The 19,618-nt window shown below is 33.9% G+C and overlaps 2 protein-coding genes across 3 annotated transcripts in view; both read left to right on the forward strand.

The window, feature by feature from the left end:
- LOC131955175 (angiopoietin-related protein 7) overlaps nucleotides 1–3,969 on the forward strand; it is a 273,399-nt gene extending 269,430 nt beyond the window's left edge. The window contains exons 4-5 of one of the 2 annotated variants that reach the window (XM_059319181.1): nucleotides 1,896–2,015; nucleotides 3,373–3,969. In XM_059319181.1, coding sequence (XP_059175164.1) covers nucleotides 1,896–2,015; nucleotides 3,373–3,741 — 489 coding nt within the window. In that variant the 3' untranslated portion in view covers nucleotides 3,742–3,969. The remainder of the gene's footprint in view (nucleotides 1–1,895; nucleotides 2,016–3,372) is intronic. The other variant, XM_059319182.1, reaches the window with a different exon arrangement.
- LOC131955193 (angiopoietin-related protein 7-like) overlaps nucleotides 1–19,618 on the forward strand; it is an 81,552-nt gene that overhangs the window by 51,560 nt on the left and 10,374 nt on the right. The window lies entirely within an intron of this gene.

The following is a 19,618-nucleotide window of genomic DNA, read 5'->3' on the forward strand; positions in this document are numbered from 1 at the left end:
CCTTGAACTTTTTTGACAGTTTTGTTTGTGTCAATCCTTTCACTTTTAGAGCAAACAATTAATTTTATTTAAAGAAATTGCTATAATAGTTGAAATAAATTGTGCTTAGTCATCATTTACCTAAACTATTTTTATAAATAAATAAAGTTAAAATCAATAATTTTTATTAAAAGTTTAAAATATATGTTTATACTTAATTTCTATTTGATACATCTAAGCAATTCATTTTTAAAAAAGTGAATTGCGGAAAATGAAAATAATGCAGTTAGAGTTTTTGTTAAATCTTTTGGCTATGAATCGCTAATTTTATTTCATTTCTTCTAGTGTATTAGGAGCAATAACTCAAGTCTACCCGAACAAAAAGTTGTTAAACTAAGTGAAAAAAAACTGGCCTTGTGTGACACCAATACAGACGGTGGAGGATGGATTGTTTTACAAGTACTGTACGCTTCTATTATTTAGTAATCCTTGACAACTTTTAGCATTTTTGTTCGAGTTGTTTCCCGTGTTGATTAAAATTTTCAATATTATTTTCCCTAATCCAAAGTCGAATAACTAACAAGTCTTGTCATTTATTTTATGTTTTTAAATTTTATTTTTCATTATGAATAACATGTGGTGAAACATTTTTGGGTAGGTGTAAACTAATTGAATTGAGTCTAACTATCTTTAGTCAAAAGCTCAGTTTTCAAATATTTTAATAGAAAATGTACCATATCAACATGCGTAGATTTTTTAGGACTTCAGGCCTAAAGTATAAAATAGTAAACATACTATGCAAAAATTAGAAACAGCTGCTTAAAATAGATTATGATTCGCTAAACCAACCTACACTCTTGCTCAAGTAGTTCTCTAAATAGATAAAGTAAAAAAAAATTGGAGGCTGTCAACTAACACCCATCTCAGTTATCCGGTTAAATAATTCTGAGTTTAATTACAAGACGTTTGTTAATGCGTCGAAGCAAGATTTAATAACTTGTCAATAACTATAGTGCCGTATATAGGCCTATATATATATATATATATATATATATATATATATATATATATATATATATATATATATATATATATGTTTCTCACTCAAAAACTATGGATAAGCCTGTATTGTAATTATTTAGTTGAATGCAACACAAAAACCAATATCTTTTAAATTAAAAATAACAAAGTTTATCTCTCGACTCAATACAAATGTTAAAAATACAAATATGAAATACAACAAATAATGCTGCTTATGGTCTGATACACTCCCTAAAAATTAGTAACTTTATTTCCACTGATTAGTTTTAAGTTGTGTTATCAATTACTACTCGACTACCTCACACGGATTGTCTTTGACAATTGAACACTGAATCTTGCTCTAAAACTTTTTGAACTTGATTCTGCCTGTAACGAAACATTTTCTTCACATGAATCTAATCCTGCTTTGTATTACATGAAAATCTTTCAAGTTGAGTTTTTCATTTTTGACTTACCGTTTTCAATCCTTCAGACTTTATCTTAATGTATGTTCGATTGCGTCATCAAAATAACAATGAAAGTCGCATGGTACGTGTAGTGAGTTGTTCTGTAAAGGTTTGTATGAACGTTTTCTTGTTTTGTCTTAAATAAAATATTGGAGGGTATTTCCTATAACACAATTATGTATTAAAAGTCCGTTGACTCAATTTCTAGCCTACTTTTCTTTCTCGATTTGCTTCCATAGCCTTTGTTGATCAAATTTTTGTGTTTTCTCTCCTTTATGGTTTGCTGTCTCCAGATCTCGAGTCTTATTTACCCTGTGATTTGAACTCGGAGTTTTCATCCATTGTACAGGAAAATACCATATTTAGTTTTTAATTTTCAAACGAAAACTAGGTTACATTTGTACATTTGTCGTTTTTGTTTATTTTCAGAGACGTGTGTCGGGTGACGTAAATTTCACCAGAAACTGGAGCGACTACAAAAATGGTTTTGGATCTTTGGATGGAGATTATTGGCTGGGAAATGACTGGATCTCAAGCCTCACACAAAAGGTAGGTTATGTTTAATTTTGAATTTTTTATTGCTTCAATTTTTACTTTCTCTTGTAAGAATTAAGCAGACAATATTGTAATTTTGCAAAAAGAAATCTAAACAGATATTTTAATTCATTTTGAAGTGTACACCTCCCTGAGTCGTAAAAACCTTAGACTGAATGTCATTGTGTTTGTCTGTCTGCCTGTTTGTTTGTCTGGCTATACACATCATAACTTGAGTAACGTTTTAGTTCACCAAACTTAAACGGTTCTCAAGTTATTTGCTTTTAAGAAACCAGAAGTAGAGTAAGAACATGAGATTTCACAAAGTTGATGAAGAACTGCGCTTTTTAGCTATTTTTGAAACGAAAATAAAGCTGTAGGGTGATTTTCAAAAGATTTTCAAATTAGGCGCTAAATGTGTCCAGTTGAATATCTTGTGTGCTATATAACTAAGGAGAGGATAATTAGAAACATCCACACTAGAGAAACGATAGAAAATAGAAACAAATGTATTTCATAAAATTGGCAGTATTTACAACCAACAACTCTATTTTCTAGCATACGCAGATAAAATAGCACTACTAGTGAAAAGTGATATGGATATTAATATAATTTACTTTAAAAAAAGCAGCATCTCCACATGAAAAAAATTGAAGCATACAACGAAAAAGTATAAAATGCATGTTAATGTCAAGAGAATGACACATTTTAAAAAAGTATAGTTGTATACGGATGGGTGTAAAATGAAATGTAAAAGAATATTCTGTGACTTAATCAAAGTGACAGTAAAAATAATACAAAAATACAAAAATAGAAATTTAAGCCTAACACTAATTTAGAAATATAATATATTTTGAATCAATGATATAAAACTTGGAAATCCAGAAAACTTGAAAATATCTTAGAGTTTAACGCTACAATTCTCTTTATTTTCATTAAGCCTTAGTTATAACCCGATTTTTCAGATTCGTAAGACAAGTATTGATTGGCTGTACAGGAACGCCGTAATCAAATTCTGCTAGCTCTACATTATAGTCTATTGTTTACAATTTTTTTAAAAAAGCAATGCTAATTTAAAACACATGACTTGGGTCTGCCATTTTTAAAAATAATTTTTACAATTAAATTTATGCTAGCCCATCGAATAACATGTTGACATTGTTTTTCGATGGCATTACACGTGGAAACATCAATCTTTAGTAAATTCAGAAAAAACCCAAACAAACAGGATTTTACAACAATATTAATTTTAACTATGCCGTGCATTATTTTAAAAATATTTTATGGGCCTATCGAATACCTTTTAGACTTTTTTTGTTCTGGCCCATTTAGCTAAATCTGTTGATTTTAAAATTTATTTATACTTTTACAGGGCTACAGTGAACTGAGGTTTGACATGAAATATAAAGGTAAATCCTACTACGCCGTGTACAGTGATGTGTCGGTGGGAAATGAAGCAGATTTGTATAGGATAAAGTTTACATACAAGACAGGCAACACTACAGACAGCTTTAGTTATCACAATGGAATGGCTTTTTCTACTTTAGATAGAGACACTGTTAGATCGTCTAGTAACTGTGCTGACAGTTATAAAGGCGGCTGGTGGTATAACGCATGTCATAATGTGAACGTAAACGGTGTATGGGCGAGTAAAGATCATGGTGAAGGCATTAACTGGGGCGGTATAACAGGCTACAAAGATTCTCTGGAGCACGTGGAGATGAAGCTACGACGGCCGTGATCATAAAAAAAATCACGAAAACAGAACCTTGTGTTAACACTGACTGGTGCATGATAAATTTACAATATGTCGCCAAATTTATTAACAATGTTCACATGTATATAGATGTAATTTTATTTTTACTATAAAAACTATTGTTCAGCGTTTAAGTTGAAATGAAACAATCAACAAAACTGCTTTCCTCTAACATATAACGCTCTGTCTATTGCTAACTGAATTTCTCTGTTGGCTAGAACTTTGTTTCTGTAGAGCTAAGTTGTGTTTGATTAAATTGTAAATAAATTTCTAAATGTAAGTATACCTACAGTTATTCTACTTTGAGTTGTAAGCGGTTTGTTCTACCAGTTTAACGTAAATTATTATAAAAGGGGAGAAACAAAAATGTACAAGTGCATTCAAATTCTAATATCGTTAAACATATAGCTAAAAAAAGTAATTAATTTTCGATTTTATTCTTAATTGGATAAAAAGAAATGATTTTCGTGAATTAAATAGTAGCGATATATTAAATAGTGATTAAGTTTATAGTAATAAACATAACAGAAATGATCATAGAGAGGATTAATTTTTTACACCACCGGTTCCAAAAGGGTTTTGGGTGGCTATCCTCCTTTATAAAAACCAAATGAACAGCGATGCCGATACAATTAAAAAAAACAATATCGTATTATCTTACACAAAATGTATGAGCTAGGATGGCAAAGTAAAATAAAAGGATAGAAATATAAAAGCTTGTAAAGAAACCTCTCGTTTTTGTGAGAAAACAAAAAGATGCGAAACACTCTTAGAATATGCCTTATAATAGAATAATAAACAAGTGTAAGCTTTTTGGAGAAATCTGAACTAGAGAAAAATACCGCTCCCAGACATCAGAGGTCACTCAAAAATTAAGTTATCTAAGTAGGCCTTTAAGATATTGTGCTTTATATTTATTGCAACTATCTAAATGAAACAGGAATCAGTTTTGTGTTGGCTTCAAAAAAAAAATAAAGTACTTTTTGCAGTTACTCGAAATAGTTTAAATGTTAAAAAATACCTGTATATACAATCTAGTATTTATAATTGAAGTTTCGTCTACATAATTGAAATGACACTCAATAAAATAACTCACTCTTTTCGCTTTGAATATCGCTCAAAACTTTGATAGATACTTGAATATAGGATCTAATACGTATATTTGGATCTTCATTAACCTAACTCATATAGTGCTCAGGTTATCGGGTTCTCAGGCAAAAAACAATAAAAAAAAAATACACACGCAGACAGATAAAAAGACAGAGATAAAGATGAGATTAGAATTTTTACATTCTCAGGTAAGTGAAAATTTTGATGCTAGGCTTTTGCACACTATCTCTATACCTTATATACAATATCGGAAAAATTATTTTTAATAAAATATCTTGCGGATCTTGGTCAAGTAAGTTATCATTATTTTATTGTAATTTTTAAGTATTGAAAAAAATATATAATACATATTTTTGCTATTAAATTAAAACAAAAAATTACATTATAAAAAAATAGTATTTAAATATTTTAAAATATTTCTATTTCTATTAACAGTCAGTTTTAAAAACCTCAGTAATTCAGTTTTCTTATGTTACAAAATATAGCTGGTAATTTGAAAAAAAATGTTTTCTTGGGCTACTTCTCTCTCGTTTTTCTGCGTTATGTATAGAAAGGTCAGAAAAAGGAACAACGTATCTATTTCAAATGAATGACGATTATCTGCACTTTAATCTAAGTATTTACTTGGTGACAGGACAAATGATCTCAGGACAAATGATCTCATACAAAATATCTCAGACAAAAAATCTCACGGACAAATGATCTCAAGACAAATGATCTCAGGACAAATGATCTCAAGGATAAATGATCTCACGGACAAAAGATACCAGGACAAAATATATCAGGACAAATGATACCACGAACAATTGATCTCAGACAAAATATCTCAGACAAAATATCTCACACCTAAATTTTAATAGTGTATTGGATGATTTTAATTGATCTGAATTTTTTTTTGTTGACTGTCTTATGGTTTTGTTTAATATTTCTAATATTGTTTATAGGCCTATATAATAATTGTAAGAAATGTTTGCCGTACAAAATAGTCATATTGCACTAAACATTTTAAAGTTAATATAAGTAATATAGTATACCAAGATTAAAGAAATAATTTCGAAAGACAGCGTAGGTGTGCTTGACAAACGTGAGACTATCCTAACACGTCAGGTGGACGAAACTAGATCAAAGAGGATGGAATAACAATTACGACACACCATCGTATCAAGGTTGCCGCCCGCTTTGATGGCAGAAACATGCCTTAAGGGAAAGACATCCGCCCTCCATGGACAATACGACAAGCATATAAAGTACATTGTTATGTGTCGGTAACACCTTAGTGATCAGGTGACTAATGCATGTTTAAACGACAGCGGTCATCGCGGAGCTAAGTATGTCGTAGTGTGCATCAAACAAAGCAGTATTAATGGTGATTGCTTTGCTATGGTCTCTTTCGTTACCTCGCAGAAAGGTATTAGGACATTAGTTTCTGGTCAATTTATGTTTGACATAAGCAGGCAAAGAGATTTGGAAATGTGAAATTAGGACATGTCGAGCAAGAGTTCACACAATAGATAATCACATAGTATTGAAGAGGTGTGATCATAACGATGTACCTACCAGAAAAGAAACTTACACGTTATGTTTGTGTTGATGATGTAATAAAAACAATAGTTTAACGTTACGAACCTTCAGACCCAATCACATTTTTGAAAGATATTTCGCGTGTTCTGAACATTAATGTTGTATAGCGACCGTTACTTTATTTGTTTTATACATTATCATTTATTATGCCTTTCAGGCTAATAGAGTAATTTTGTTTTAATTCTTACTTTTTCAAATCAAATGCTACAACAGTTGTTTAATACACCTTTTGATAGTTGTTAGGTTTCACTAATTAATTTTATTCACAATTATTATACGTAATAAACCGGGAGTGATCTCCCCTAAACTTTCTCGAATATTTTTATATAAAATAACAGGGGATGGGAACTCGGGCTATAGACATGATTTTTAATCCATTTTAAATACTTACAGTTTTAAAAATAGAATAAAATCTCGTATACAAATTAATTGCACACCAAGTGAACGCGAAATAAAAAAGCGCATAATAGTGCGCAATATTATTAGTACTTTTAAAATTTACATTAGTTTTTTGAGAAATCGGAAGTAGCGTAAATTACTACTTCCGGTCAACGGAAATTACTCAAAATTTAACAGAACGTAGAGAATTAGATCTTTTACTTACATGTGAAATTTCATTTATCTATCTGAAATAGTACTCAAGTTATAGGCTTTTGAAAAATTCAAAGTAGAAAAAGTACCACTTCCGGTTGTCGGGAATCGCTCAAAAGTTGATACGGATCTACGATTTTGATATAATACTTATATATGAAATTTCATCAACCTAGCTGTAACGGTACTCAAGTTATCGTGTTTATACACGGACACACACACAGACACACAGACACACACACACACAGACATACGGACAAGATTGCAAAATTATGTTTTTCCGTATTTGCACGATTACAATACTTTCTCTATACTACGTATATACGAGAAAGTAAAAAAGTAAACAAAACCATATTAACAGTCAATAAAAAAAAGTTCAACTAAAATCATCGTCAATACTATTAAAATTTCGCTGTTAGATATTTTGTCTGAGATATTTTGTCCGAACTCATTTGACCATGATATCATTTGTCCTGATATATTTTGTCCTGGTATCTTTTGTCCGTGAGATCATTTGTTCTTGAGATCATTTGTCCTGAGATCATTTGTCCTGAGATCATTTGTCCGTGAGATATTTTGTCTGAGATATTTTGTCTGAGATAATTTGTCCTGAGATAATTTGTCATGGAACCATTTACTTGATGTAAGCCCTGCTAGGGGGGGGGGATACCTAAAATCTACCCTTCTAGGCTTATCTAACTACTGTCCGGTCAGTGCAAGTCCGGCTAAACCCAGACTGGTTAATAACCTAACCTTAGTCTAAATTAAAGACAAAAAAACTTTTAACAATTTAATAAAATTTATTTTTCAAAAATAAGGAACCAATGGAAAAATTACAGAAAAAGAATAGATAAAAACTGACACAAAACAGACAAAACAAAACCAAACAAAACAGTTTATATACAACAAAACATTACGTTCGACCATCTGCTGGTGTTGCACCGACTTATGTCTAGGATGGTCCAGGCCCTGACACACAGAAACCTCCCTTCATCCATTCTCGACATCCAAAAGTCCACACCAAACAAAACACTACGTAAAACCACTATGTACAATACGTTACGTACAATACATTACGTAGAACACAATACGTACACAAAAAACTTTTTACAAACAAAACAATTCATATATAACAAAACACCCAGCCAAGTTGCACAAGCAACCTCACTCCAACGCACAAAGCGCGACCACAGAAGCTGACCTGACCTACATCTCGCCGCGGGTCAAAAAAAAAAAGGAAGAAAATCACTCCGAGCGGTCAATTTATACTGACCGCTTCGGGCGGAAGGGGGACCCCGTGCTGTTCCCCATTGGACCACCATGCACTCCCAGATTCGCAACAAATAAAATAATACAAAATAATCCATTCACCCACTCACATTGATTCAGACTTTCATTGTATTATAACAATCCTACATTAGTTATTCAATAAGATATTGAACAAAATTGCTGTTTTTAAAGCTTTAAAATTTGTGCTAGGCTCGGAGTAATTGAACTAGTAATCGCATGGTCGCTAACCAGACAGTTCGAACCATCGGACAGAGAAGGCTCGACAGCTTGAAGACTGATAACTCCGAAAACAAACTCTGGTTTTCTCTAAGGCAGCTCCTGCGACACTGCTGAATCCAAGCTGTACAGGTTACGTCCTGTCCATTGGGTCCATCAGATGTGTTGAGAGATTGGGGTCTTATATACGGGCAATATCTAGCTCTTCTCCTCTTACTGTCCAGGCTTTGTGCTTGGATTTTAAATGCGCAACCATCCAATGGTCTATTAGACTATGGAGCCATAAATTTGATCTGATCTGAAATGCTTTTTATAGTTTGAATTTTCTTTATCTTTAATTTTCTTCTTGTTACATCTTGAAGAAACTGCAAATTGTATGAAAAAAAAAGTTAGTCACACATTGTGACTTGTCGATGAACTCGACATTTTAAATTGAGTTAAACTTTTTCTGTGACCACAGTATAAAAAGCTATAGCGTGGTCACCTTTACTTTCACTAACGTTAGTCGGGTACTTATCAGATGTGGTTGGAGCCAAGGACAATATACGGACTTTAGCCTGTTTCCCGATCTCAAGACTTTCGAGCTTCAGTACGTGCGCTCTACCGTCCTACCATACCGTCCCATTGTACTAATATCAACTCATTGATGTTTCTTAACAATGGCAATACTGTTATGTTTTATCTTTTGTTTTGTATTTTCCAGTGTCGTTTCAAAATTTCAAAACTAAACTAATGTTATGCTTCTTATTAGTTGTATTTCCCTTAAAAATAAAAGCACTTTATAAAATGATGGTTTATTTGAATTGTGGCTTCTGTGTCGTATTGTAGCTTCTGTGTAGTCTTGTGGCTTCTGTGTAGTCTTGTAGCTTCTGTGTAGTCTTGTGGCTTCTATGTAGTCTTGTAGCTTCTGTGTAGTCTTGTGGCTTCTGTGTAGTCATGTAGCTTCTGTGTAGTCTTGTGGCTTCTATGTAGTCTTGTAGCTTCTGTGTAGTCTTGTGGCTTCTATGTAGTCTTGTGACTTCTGTGTAGTCTTGTAGCTTCTGTGTAGTCTTGTGGCTTCTATGTAGTCTTGTGGCTTCTGTGTAGCCTTGTAGCTTTTGTGTAGTCTTGTGGCTTCTATGTAGTCTTGTGACTTCTGTAAAGTCTTGTAGCTTATGTGTAGTCCCTGGGACTTCTACAGCAGAGAGTATTGGAAATCTGAAATGATAGTTTGTTGACTTAACACCCCTAAAAACGTATAGGGCCTACACCTTAATTTAACACACCGACTATTTAATTCTTGTATAGTGGATAAGCCATAATTTTGAAAAAAATATTTTACATTTTATCAAACAAGAAAAATAAAATCAAAATTTAAGAAATAATAGACATCTAAATATTATCTCAACAATTTAGGCCTCTGAATAGCATTTACCACTATTGCTATCTTCAATAATTGTTTTCATTTTAATACGACCACACACTCTCAAAAGTTGCTCTAGTAGGCCACTTGGGGTTGTTTTTAACATTATAATATTGTTACGATCCCCTAGGTTCTTTACCTGGTTTGGTCCTATCGGAGGGCATGCGAGTAGTAAGGGGACGGGTGACCAGCGCTTGGCTGCTGCAATTAGGCCGGACAAGCACATACAATAAAACGCCGAAACCTGTTCCTACATTGACCATCGCGGTCAGGCCAGAGCTGTGATTTGTTGCCGTTAGACACCTAGGGTCGGTAGTTTACGAATGGGAAATATTTTTGACAATATTGTGACAGATATGGTAGTCACATTAAGGACTTCGTATTATAGTTTTCTGCTAATTGTGTTAGATGTTGTGGCGGTATTAAAGATGATTGTTGTATTTTTTTTATCGTGGTAGTTAAGTGTAGAAAAAGTTGCTAGTTGTGTTTATTCAATATGTTATTGTTATTGTTTACAAATTCCCAAACTAGTTCGAAATGACATAAGAAGGGGACGTAACAATATATAATATTATATTTTTTTTAAATTTTATTGTTTATATCCCTTTAATGAGGGAAGCTACTCAATTAAATTTGTATAAAGAGAAATAAAGAGTTTTGTGTTTAAATGTGTTTATGTTATTCACCAGTCTATTTTCAGTGTTACACTCAGGTATCCGCCATATTTTAAGTCAAGGGAAACTGCCTAAATCTACAACGAAGACACCAAATTAGATGACACAGCTACCGACAGCCATATTGGAAAAGATGCGATTGCCAGGCTACCAATACGAGATATTTTTTAAAAAAAACGTTAGCAGTTTATTGCGAGATTTTGTAGTTAGTTGACATCACGTGTGACTTATCAATAGGTGTTGGGGCATTGAAATGGATAATTGATAAGTGATATTGTAGTAAAAAATCAGTTTGAGTGTAAAGCCATTACCGTAAACAACATAGGTTATGCACCTATGGGCAAAGTCCCGCTGTGGTCCAAGACCTAATGGTTAGAGCCCCTTTGGTCAAAGTACCTATAGTCAAAGACGTTTATTTCTAACAGCTAGCTTTGGTGTCCTCAACTCAGGTTCATATTAAAACATGGATCACCCAAAATGTTGTGTTAGTAATCAAAAATAGTCTTCTACATTTAATAAGCATTGAAAAAAATCCCAATGTGTCATGTAGTAGGCGTACAGTATATATTGACTATTCTTGATAAACTGATTACTATTAATTAACAAAATTATACTGATGCGTTCGTTACCGTTATAATTTTTAGGTTCTGCATGTTAACTGTACTCAATATCCATCTCGATTCCTAAGCTTTAAAGGGGCGTAACACTTATAATGAAAATATTTTTCTACACTTTATATGTTGTCTCCCTTGTGTATTTATATTTTTTTAGCGCAATTTACATTCTGGAGAATTGCGTTTATTAACCTGTCATTTCTGGATGGATGGATGAATGTATGGATGTGTGTCCGCAGCTTTAAGTCGTATCTCCTCCTCAACGAAGCAACATCGATGACTAGTTACAAAAACAATTATGTTAAGCAAGTTACGAGGATGAACATAGGCCATAAAAATTCCGGGTTTCTTTCATGGATTTCCCAGAAAAGCCAAAAAAACCTAGAAAAAAATTAGTTTTTGGCCCATATCTTGGCAACCAGACCACTTAGCGACTTGAAACATGTACCAATCTATTCCTGCCATAATTTAGAACAATATTGCCGAAGAAAGTTTTCAAAAATATCCTTTCGTTTGGTCACAAAATGTTTTTGAATTAATTAAAATTTGGACCAAATTAGTAGGCATTTTATGCAACCACACCACACGCGTCATCACGTTCAATAGCTGCGCCATCACATTCAATGGCTGCGACATCACGATCGGTAGCTAGGCGCGCAATGGTTTTTAGTCATGTTACTCTATTGTAAATAAAACATGTAAAATACTGAAAAAAAAATTAATAAAAAACGTTTTAATAACTAACCAATGGTTTTACTAACCCTGCTCTTGATTTACGCTACGACAGAGCTATTTTTAGATAACATAAGGAAATTGCGCTAAATTGTCACTAGACTTTTTTTAAATTACTTGTTTGTTTTAATGGAACCGGATTTTAAATAATAAAAATGCAAATTTTACTACTTTGAAAATAGTTATAACAAAACTAGAACGTGTCAACTGATCAATTATTTTACAAACATTTCAGAATCTGTTAAATAGATTTTAGTTAACATTAATATGTAATGATTAATTAATCATCGTTGTGTCCTACCAACAGGATATATATAATTCAACCGGTAGGTGAGTCTATTCCACTTCACTACGGGGTATAAAATGCGTCAAAAAGTATATCTACTGGCATGTTAACTAAGCCTCAAGCGGGATGAGTACTCAATAAAATTGCAGAAGCTAGTAACAGCAAGCAGTACCAATGCTAATAACCAAGTCTTATGACCACTTGTCTTGCAAGGGTTTACAGCCGACAAGTAAACTTAATGAGCAGGTCCGATGGCTACGGGTTAACTCAATGACCGCAGTTTAAGGACTGTAATAAAATTAGGCCCTATAAGTTATTAAAACATACAAGCGAAGGATAAATATGTTCGTAATAATGGTAGGCCTATATTAATATACTTTAATTACAAAAATGTTGCAGTAAATAAAAATGACTAAATACAAAACCAAGAGCACGTAGTAGTAGTCCAATTGTAAGATACGGCGATATGTGCATTTGTTAGATGTAACAAATACTTGGCAATATTGGTATATTATGAATTACATGAGTTATAAAATAGTTACAGTAAATAAAAATTAAGTGAGTAAAATACAAAACCAGAGCACGTAAGAGTAGAATAAATGTAAGAGCATGTTATACGTGCATTTATTAGATTTAACAAATAGCCTGCTTGGCAATATTGTTATAAAAATTACATGAGTTACAAAATAGTTACAGTAAATAAAATTAAAATAAGTAAAATACAAAACAAAGATAACGAGGGAGTAGGACCGACGGCCCTAACTCCACGTGCGAAAGCAACTTAGAAGAGAAAATGATTTGGTTGCTTCCCCTTTCATGCATTAATGTTGCGTTGAGTAACGTGGACAATCTAGACCACGGGTTCCCAACCTGGGGGTCGCGACCCCCCTGGGGGTCGCGAAGGGCTTTCTGGGGGGTCGCCAAATGGTATACTAAACCTTAGTAATTTGAAACAAAACAAAAATATTTAGAAGAATTTTTGAAATTCGGCTTTATTAACATAACTGGAAATGTAATAGAGAAGAAACAAAGCGCACTGTACAAAAATGTTCTCAGTTGAAATCTTCAAAACTAAAACGTCATTTGAGACGAGTCATTCCAAACATATGCAAACGCCAGAGACTTGATCGATCAGGAAGTTTTCACCAGCTTTAGTGCAAGCATCAAATGAAGTCGCGATAGAAAATGCCAAGCAAAAAAATAAAAACAATAGGAGAAAATCTCATCAAACGCTGCATGTACGAAAATGTTAAATAACACATTTTTAACACGTTTTTCTTAACTCAGCTTCGCGTTTGTGGATTTGTTTGTTTGTTGTTAAAATTGACATCGAAAATTAGCCCACTTCTGATTGCTCTACAGATCTGAAATTTGGCATACAGGCTACTTTCGCCTAACAATTTCAGATGCAATCATAAAAACTAGCAATTAGAGACCGTAATTAGCTTAATTTAATTACGCCCCAAGGACCATAAAATTGAGGACATGATTTCTAAAGATACCGACAAGACTGGAGGCTTATAGACACAGTTACTTCGGCCCCAATCGATGTGAGCGCGCTGGCCGTGATCGTATAGTGGTTAGTACTTCGCGTTGTGGCCGCGACAACCCAGGTTCGAATCCTGGTCGCTCAAGATTTTTTTATAAACACTTAGTCAAGTCATACTTAATCAAGTCATTAGATAAAGTAGAAAATAAACTATATAAACAACTTTTTTAAAAACCACGTTTTTCATGTGTAGCAACGGACTAAAAAGGAGAAAATAAAATACTTAAAAAAAACTTTTTAAAAAACTACGTTTTTCTTGTGGACTAAAAAGTAGAAAATAAATTTTTCTTTTGTGCTTCCTCGAGCTGTGCAGGTTCTTGTGATGACTGACAAAAAACGTGGGTCGGGCAGATGGGTCGGGAAATTTGATGGTGAACGTACCCACGTTTTTTGTCAGTCATCACAAGAACCTGCACAGCTCGAGGAAGCACAAAAGAAAAATTTATTTTCTACTTTTTAGTCCACAAGAAAAACGTGGTTTTTTAAAAAGTTTTTTTTAAGTATTTTATTATTGAAATTAAGCTTTCACCATTGTTTGTTTTTCAAGTTGATAAATCAACAGACGTGAGTTCGTGTTCGCAGTTGCTGGTCTTTGTCTATATTCATTCAGATGATAGCAAAGAAGAGTTGCTCTTTTGTGAAGATAGCATGGAGAAAATAAATACGTTTTTTGAAACTGGATGATTAAAATGGGTTAAAACGGCTGTGGGGGTTTGTACGGATGGTGCGCCATCTATGTTTAGCTCAAATTCGGGCTTTCAGAAAACAGAAAAGATTTAGCTCCCTAACCACTACCCTCACCAATCGCCATTGCTAGTATAAGTCGTAAATTATGTAAAATTTGGAGCCTTCATAGAACTGAGCAAAAACATTAATATAGATCACGAGGTTCTGCTCTTCTACACTACAGTACGCTGGCTGTCAAACGAAATGTCGTGAATTGTGTTTTTGAATTGAAATCTGAAATCAAATTGTTCTTGGAGTTGCAAAGGAAACAAGACTTTTTGGTATATTTAAAACGACATAGAGTGGTTGGAGAGAGTATCTTACCTAGCAGATGTGTTCGTACATCAAAATAAGCTTAACCTGAAGCTTCAGGGAATATGAACGAATATTATAACTTTCCATGATAATCTCGGGGCATTTTTATCAAAGCTGCAAAATCCGTAAAGAAAATAAATCTTGGAAATATTGTAAATTTGAGAAACTCTGCGGTGTGGTAGATGAATCTGATTGTGAGATAATTAACATTTTGAAAGAAGCGATTTCTGGGCTTCTTGAATCTCTTGGAAACGAACTGCAGCGCTATTTCTCTGAGCTGAAAAAAAAAGAAATCTGCATTTACGCATTACCCATTTTCTTCTTCCCTTGATGTTGCCAGCATTCCCGATGAATTACAAGATGAATTCTTTGATTTGCAGAATGATTCCGAGTAAGATGAAAAACTGCAGACACAATTTTAGTGTAGTATTCACCATTCATACCCAAACGTAAAATTTATTGACTTTTCGAGAATATATTTTCAACACTATTCTTCGATTAAAAACAAAATGAAGATAATTATAATGACATAGGTTGGCGTTAACAAAATTTTATAAAATTAAAACTTTAACCAAGAAGGTTTAGTGAATAGTATGCAATTTTACTCATGCAATTAAAACAGTTATCAAGAGAATTGCTTATTGAAAGTCTACAAAAAAAAACTTATTTTAGTGCTTATTAATTTCTACTTTTTTATTTCTATGGGGGTCGCGGGTCACTTACTTTTTATAAAAGGGGGTCGCCACTCGAAAAAGGTTGGGAACCACTGATCTAGACACTAGAGAATAACTTGGTTGGGGGAGGGTGGAGAGGATACAAACGTATATAGCTGGGAGATGTTAATAAAATGGCGGTTGGTTTTTTTTAGAATGGCACACCGTTTTATATGATAAACAAAAAATTATCCATATCATATGGAAAGGATGTTTTTAAAATACATCTCAGATTTAAAATAGTCAGCATGATAGAAATTCTTTCCCAGTCAGTTATTTTTATCAATGATGTAAACAGGTTTAAAGATTAGACGATGTTAACTTGTACATTTAAACCCCACATTCCATATAAACATTTTTCCCTTGTTCGTTTGATCGATGTGAATAGCTGTTTTCCACTTTACCTGCTCTATTTTCGTCCACGTTAATATATGTTTTTCAGTTTACCTGCTCATTTTTTTTGCGACCGTTGATTTTGCAATCACATCTATCACATTTTATCTAGTCTAGAGTATTTTCGTCGCAGCTTTTTTACATGGAATTTCTAACGCAATTTAGAAGCAGATTTTTTTGCGTGCAGCCGAAATGTTTGAGTTTTGGCAAAAAACGCAGCGCTTAAAAAAATTAAAACTTCACGGGAATAGATAAACGTATGCAAGTGCACTAGTACTTGGCACATTGCAGGCTTTATATTTAGGAGAAGAAATATCAAGTTGAAAATAAATTTGATTTACCCTATCCTAATTAATTACGTCAGTTGGATAAAAATGCGATAAAATATACCTATATATTTCTAATTAAACAAGCCCATATTTCTTTTACAGTCCGCTGGCATTTTAGAAACTTTGAGATTATTCACTATTTAAAACATGTAGGCCTACAAGCCTATTTTAAATGAAAAATACCAAAACTTCGAAACATTTAATCGAACAAAATACCAGATAGCAATAATTTTCCCAATTACCAGTAATCCACCCAGTGTCCATAATGGAAAACGGCGTTAGGACAAATGGCATTCGAGCTATTGTCTTTTGGCAAATTTCAGGCTTCTTCTTACCTGATTCCATGTTTTTAAATACCCGTCTTCGAAATCTTCATGACGTAGGAGGCATAAAGCTTCACCAGACACATCCATCCTGTGCCTATTAACTGTTCCATGTTGCAGCTGTGACCTACTTAGGTCTTTTCTTTATTTATATTATTTAGTGTGCTTGAGTTATGTAATTGACCTTGAGAGAGTTGTTAGTTCACCTGATCTCCTCGGTCAACTGAACTCCGTCACGACATGTGACTTGGATTTTAATCCTTATCAGAACCTCGGCAAATGGTCTTTTGTCATTGAAGATCCTTAACCGATCCTCGACCAATGGCCTTACAACATTACAGTAACCTCCCTTGGTTTTGATCTCAGATAAAAACTCGAGACACGACTTCTCGGGAAGGACTTTGACCTAGACCCCGGGTGATACAGTGCGGTTTGTGTGTGTGTGTGAGGTCTTATTTGAATTGTTCAGTTCGTGGTGATATATTTTAGTTCCTCACCATACAAGTTGTATGGATATTCAAGTGTTTTTGAGATATTGCTTAGGTGTGTTATTTCACCAAGTTGTTTGGTTATTCAATTGTTTATGAGGTATTGCTTAGATGTGTTATTTCACCAAGTTGTATGGACATTCCAGTGTTTATGATATTGTATTGAGGTGTGTTATTTCACCAAGGCTTTACCGGTGACTTTGATATCTAATTGTTAGATATATTTTAGTATCTTTGAGATATCTGTAAGTGATATTTGTGGTTTATTTATTGCTTTTAATGAATTATAATTTGGTGGACTTGGTGTCCATTGTACATACTTGTTCACAAATCAAAATAATAGTTGTCAGTTTAACCTAAGTTGAGTTTTATCTTTCCTACGTGTCAGTTCCCCTAGACTGTTGTAACAAGCCATTCTGTCCAATGGTATTTCTGTCTAACTACATTAAACGAACCCGGGGCGTTCGCCTGTTCTGCGTCTGTCAGACGGCGGATCGTTACACAGCCAAATTTAATTATGTTTTTGTTGTCCGGCTACATTTATTTCTGATTCGACGTTTGCCTTGCAGGTACCAAATGAACATTTATCGGATTAAGATGGATGCCAATTCCCTAAAAGTGTTATTTTTTCTCGTTCTTAATTAAAGTGTTGGAGGAGATTCCCTCTAACACATCGTTTTTTTAGGCATATTTTCGTCCAACCAAGAACAAACTACCAGGCAGCAGTTGTTTGATTTCGGAGTTGTCTCTCCTGGAAGAGTTGCTGTCCCCAACTTTCTAGCCTCAGCTACCCGAGACCTAGAACTCGAGACTTTTCGGTTTAGCAATCATGAGCTATACCGACTCGACCACGACCACCCCAAAAAGTTTACAATATATCGCCATTATTTTGATTTTATCTGTCTTTCGAGATATCTATTTAAGATACTATATGGCAAGTGTGTTCCCATTATTTTCTTGTTTTCTAAAAACTTACATTAAGTCTAAAACTTCTATGTGCTTTTAGCCGTAGTTCTCATGGTCATGACTCCAGACATAAGTATCAGCTTGTAATATAAGTTCTGGTATTTTCATTCAGTTGTATATGACAAAAAGCTGTTCTTGGACTAGATATCAGCAAGTTTTAGACTATATTTCACTGGATTCCCCACAAGCACTATAGCGCCATATTTATTTTAAACAGCACAGTACATTAGAATCAAGGTGGCACATGGCATTCAATGATTAAGCCAAGCTAAATGCCGTACCCGGCTCCAATACATAAAACCCTGTGCTCCCCATAGCACCACGCGACGCCCCTGAAACATATGCAGTCGCCGATACGCGTCTATTTTACTTTTTCAAAGCTTGGCTCAGAATTTTATAGAGCATGAAATGGGTATCTCTGTAGTATTATGGACAAACCCGCGCCTTAACTAATCAGATGAAAGAAATATAGCGCCTGCTTTCTTTACATTTAAATAACTTTAAAAATAACGTCTTAAAATACACATTTACAGTTTTGCATTAGCCCGTGTTAACGCACGGAAAGGGATCGCTAGTTGTTATACAGTTAAAGAAAATTTATATTAAAACTTTAAAACAAAGCGTTTTATTAAAATGATTTGTATGCATACATATCATAAAAGTATCAAAGCAAAATTTTTATTAACGTGTTTGCGATAATAACTATTGTGGCAAATATGCTCTATCGAGTCATACCGCACATATATTTATATAGCAGCAGGTAAAGAATTACTTGTTTGGCCTTGTGTTTGTCTCGTTGGACAAGAGGTCACTTAAATACTTAAATAAGTTGTATTAATGTATATTATTGTTATTGACTGGTTGCCAATGATTGGTTCAGTAAAAAGGGTTTAACAATATGAGTGAATAATTAACTCAGTGCAAAGGTTTAACACTTATTTAACATTTAATACATGAAGGTTAACAGAGAGTAATTGACATGGGTGCAACGTTTGAACTTAATCAGATTAGCCTGAAATGGGCGACTGGTCATCAGCGCGGCGTGGTCACACTAGTTCACACACGGACCTCTGTAGCGTCTTTTAGCCCCAAGCTGGCCGGCTCTAAAATATATTTGATAAACTTCCTAACAACTGAGTGATATATACACATGCGTTCAGACTTTAGACACCTACAATGTTACTATTGTTACAAGAATAATACTACATTTACATTGGCCTGGCATAGGACTTACCATAAACATTACTAAAAATATTATTTTCGTTCATACATTGTTTTATACACACTCCATACCTATTGATTAACAAATAGCAATACAGTTAATAAAAGTAAGTTATCTATTACCTTCAAATGAAGCCACACAATCCTCTACACACGTTGCCAAAAAGTTAGATACATTTCTCCGTGGAGAACAAGTGCCTTAGCGTGTACCTCCGAAGAAGGGAGAAGGTAGAGTGACCGGACTGTAGCGGCCCTACCCTACAGGTTACATGACTCAGGCTCCGCTCTCGTAACAGCAGTCTGAGTTCGAGACCCGGCCAGCCTTACGATACCGCTGGACTCA

This window comes from Physella acuta, unplaced genomic scaffold (genome assembly GCF_028476545.2).
Source record: "Physella acuta isolate Inbredline_101_S28 unplaced genomic scaffold, ASM2847654v3 ptg001058l, whole genome shotgun sequence".
Lineage (NCBI taxonomy): Eukaryota > Metazoa > Mollusca > Gastropoda > Physidae > Physella > Physella acuta.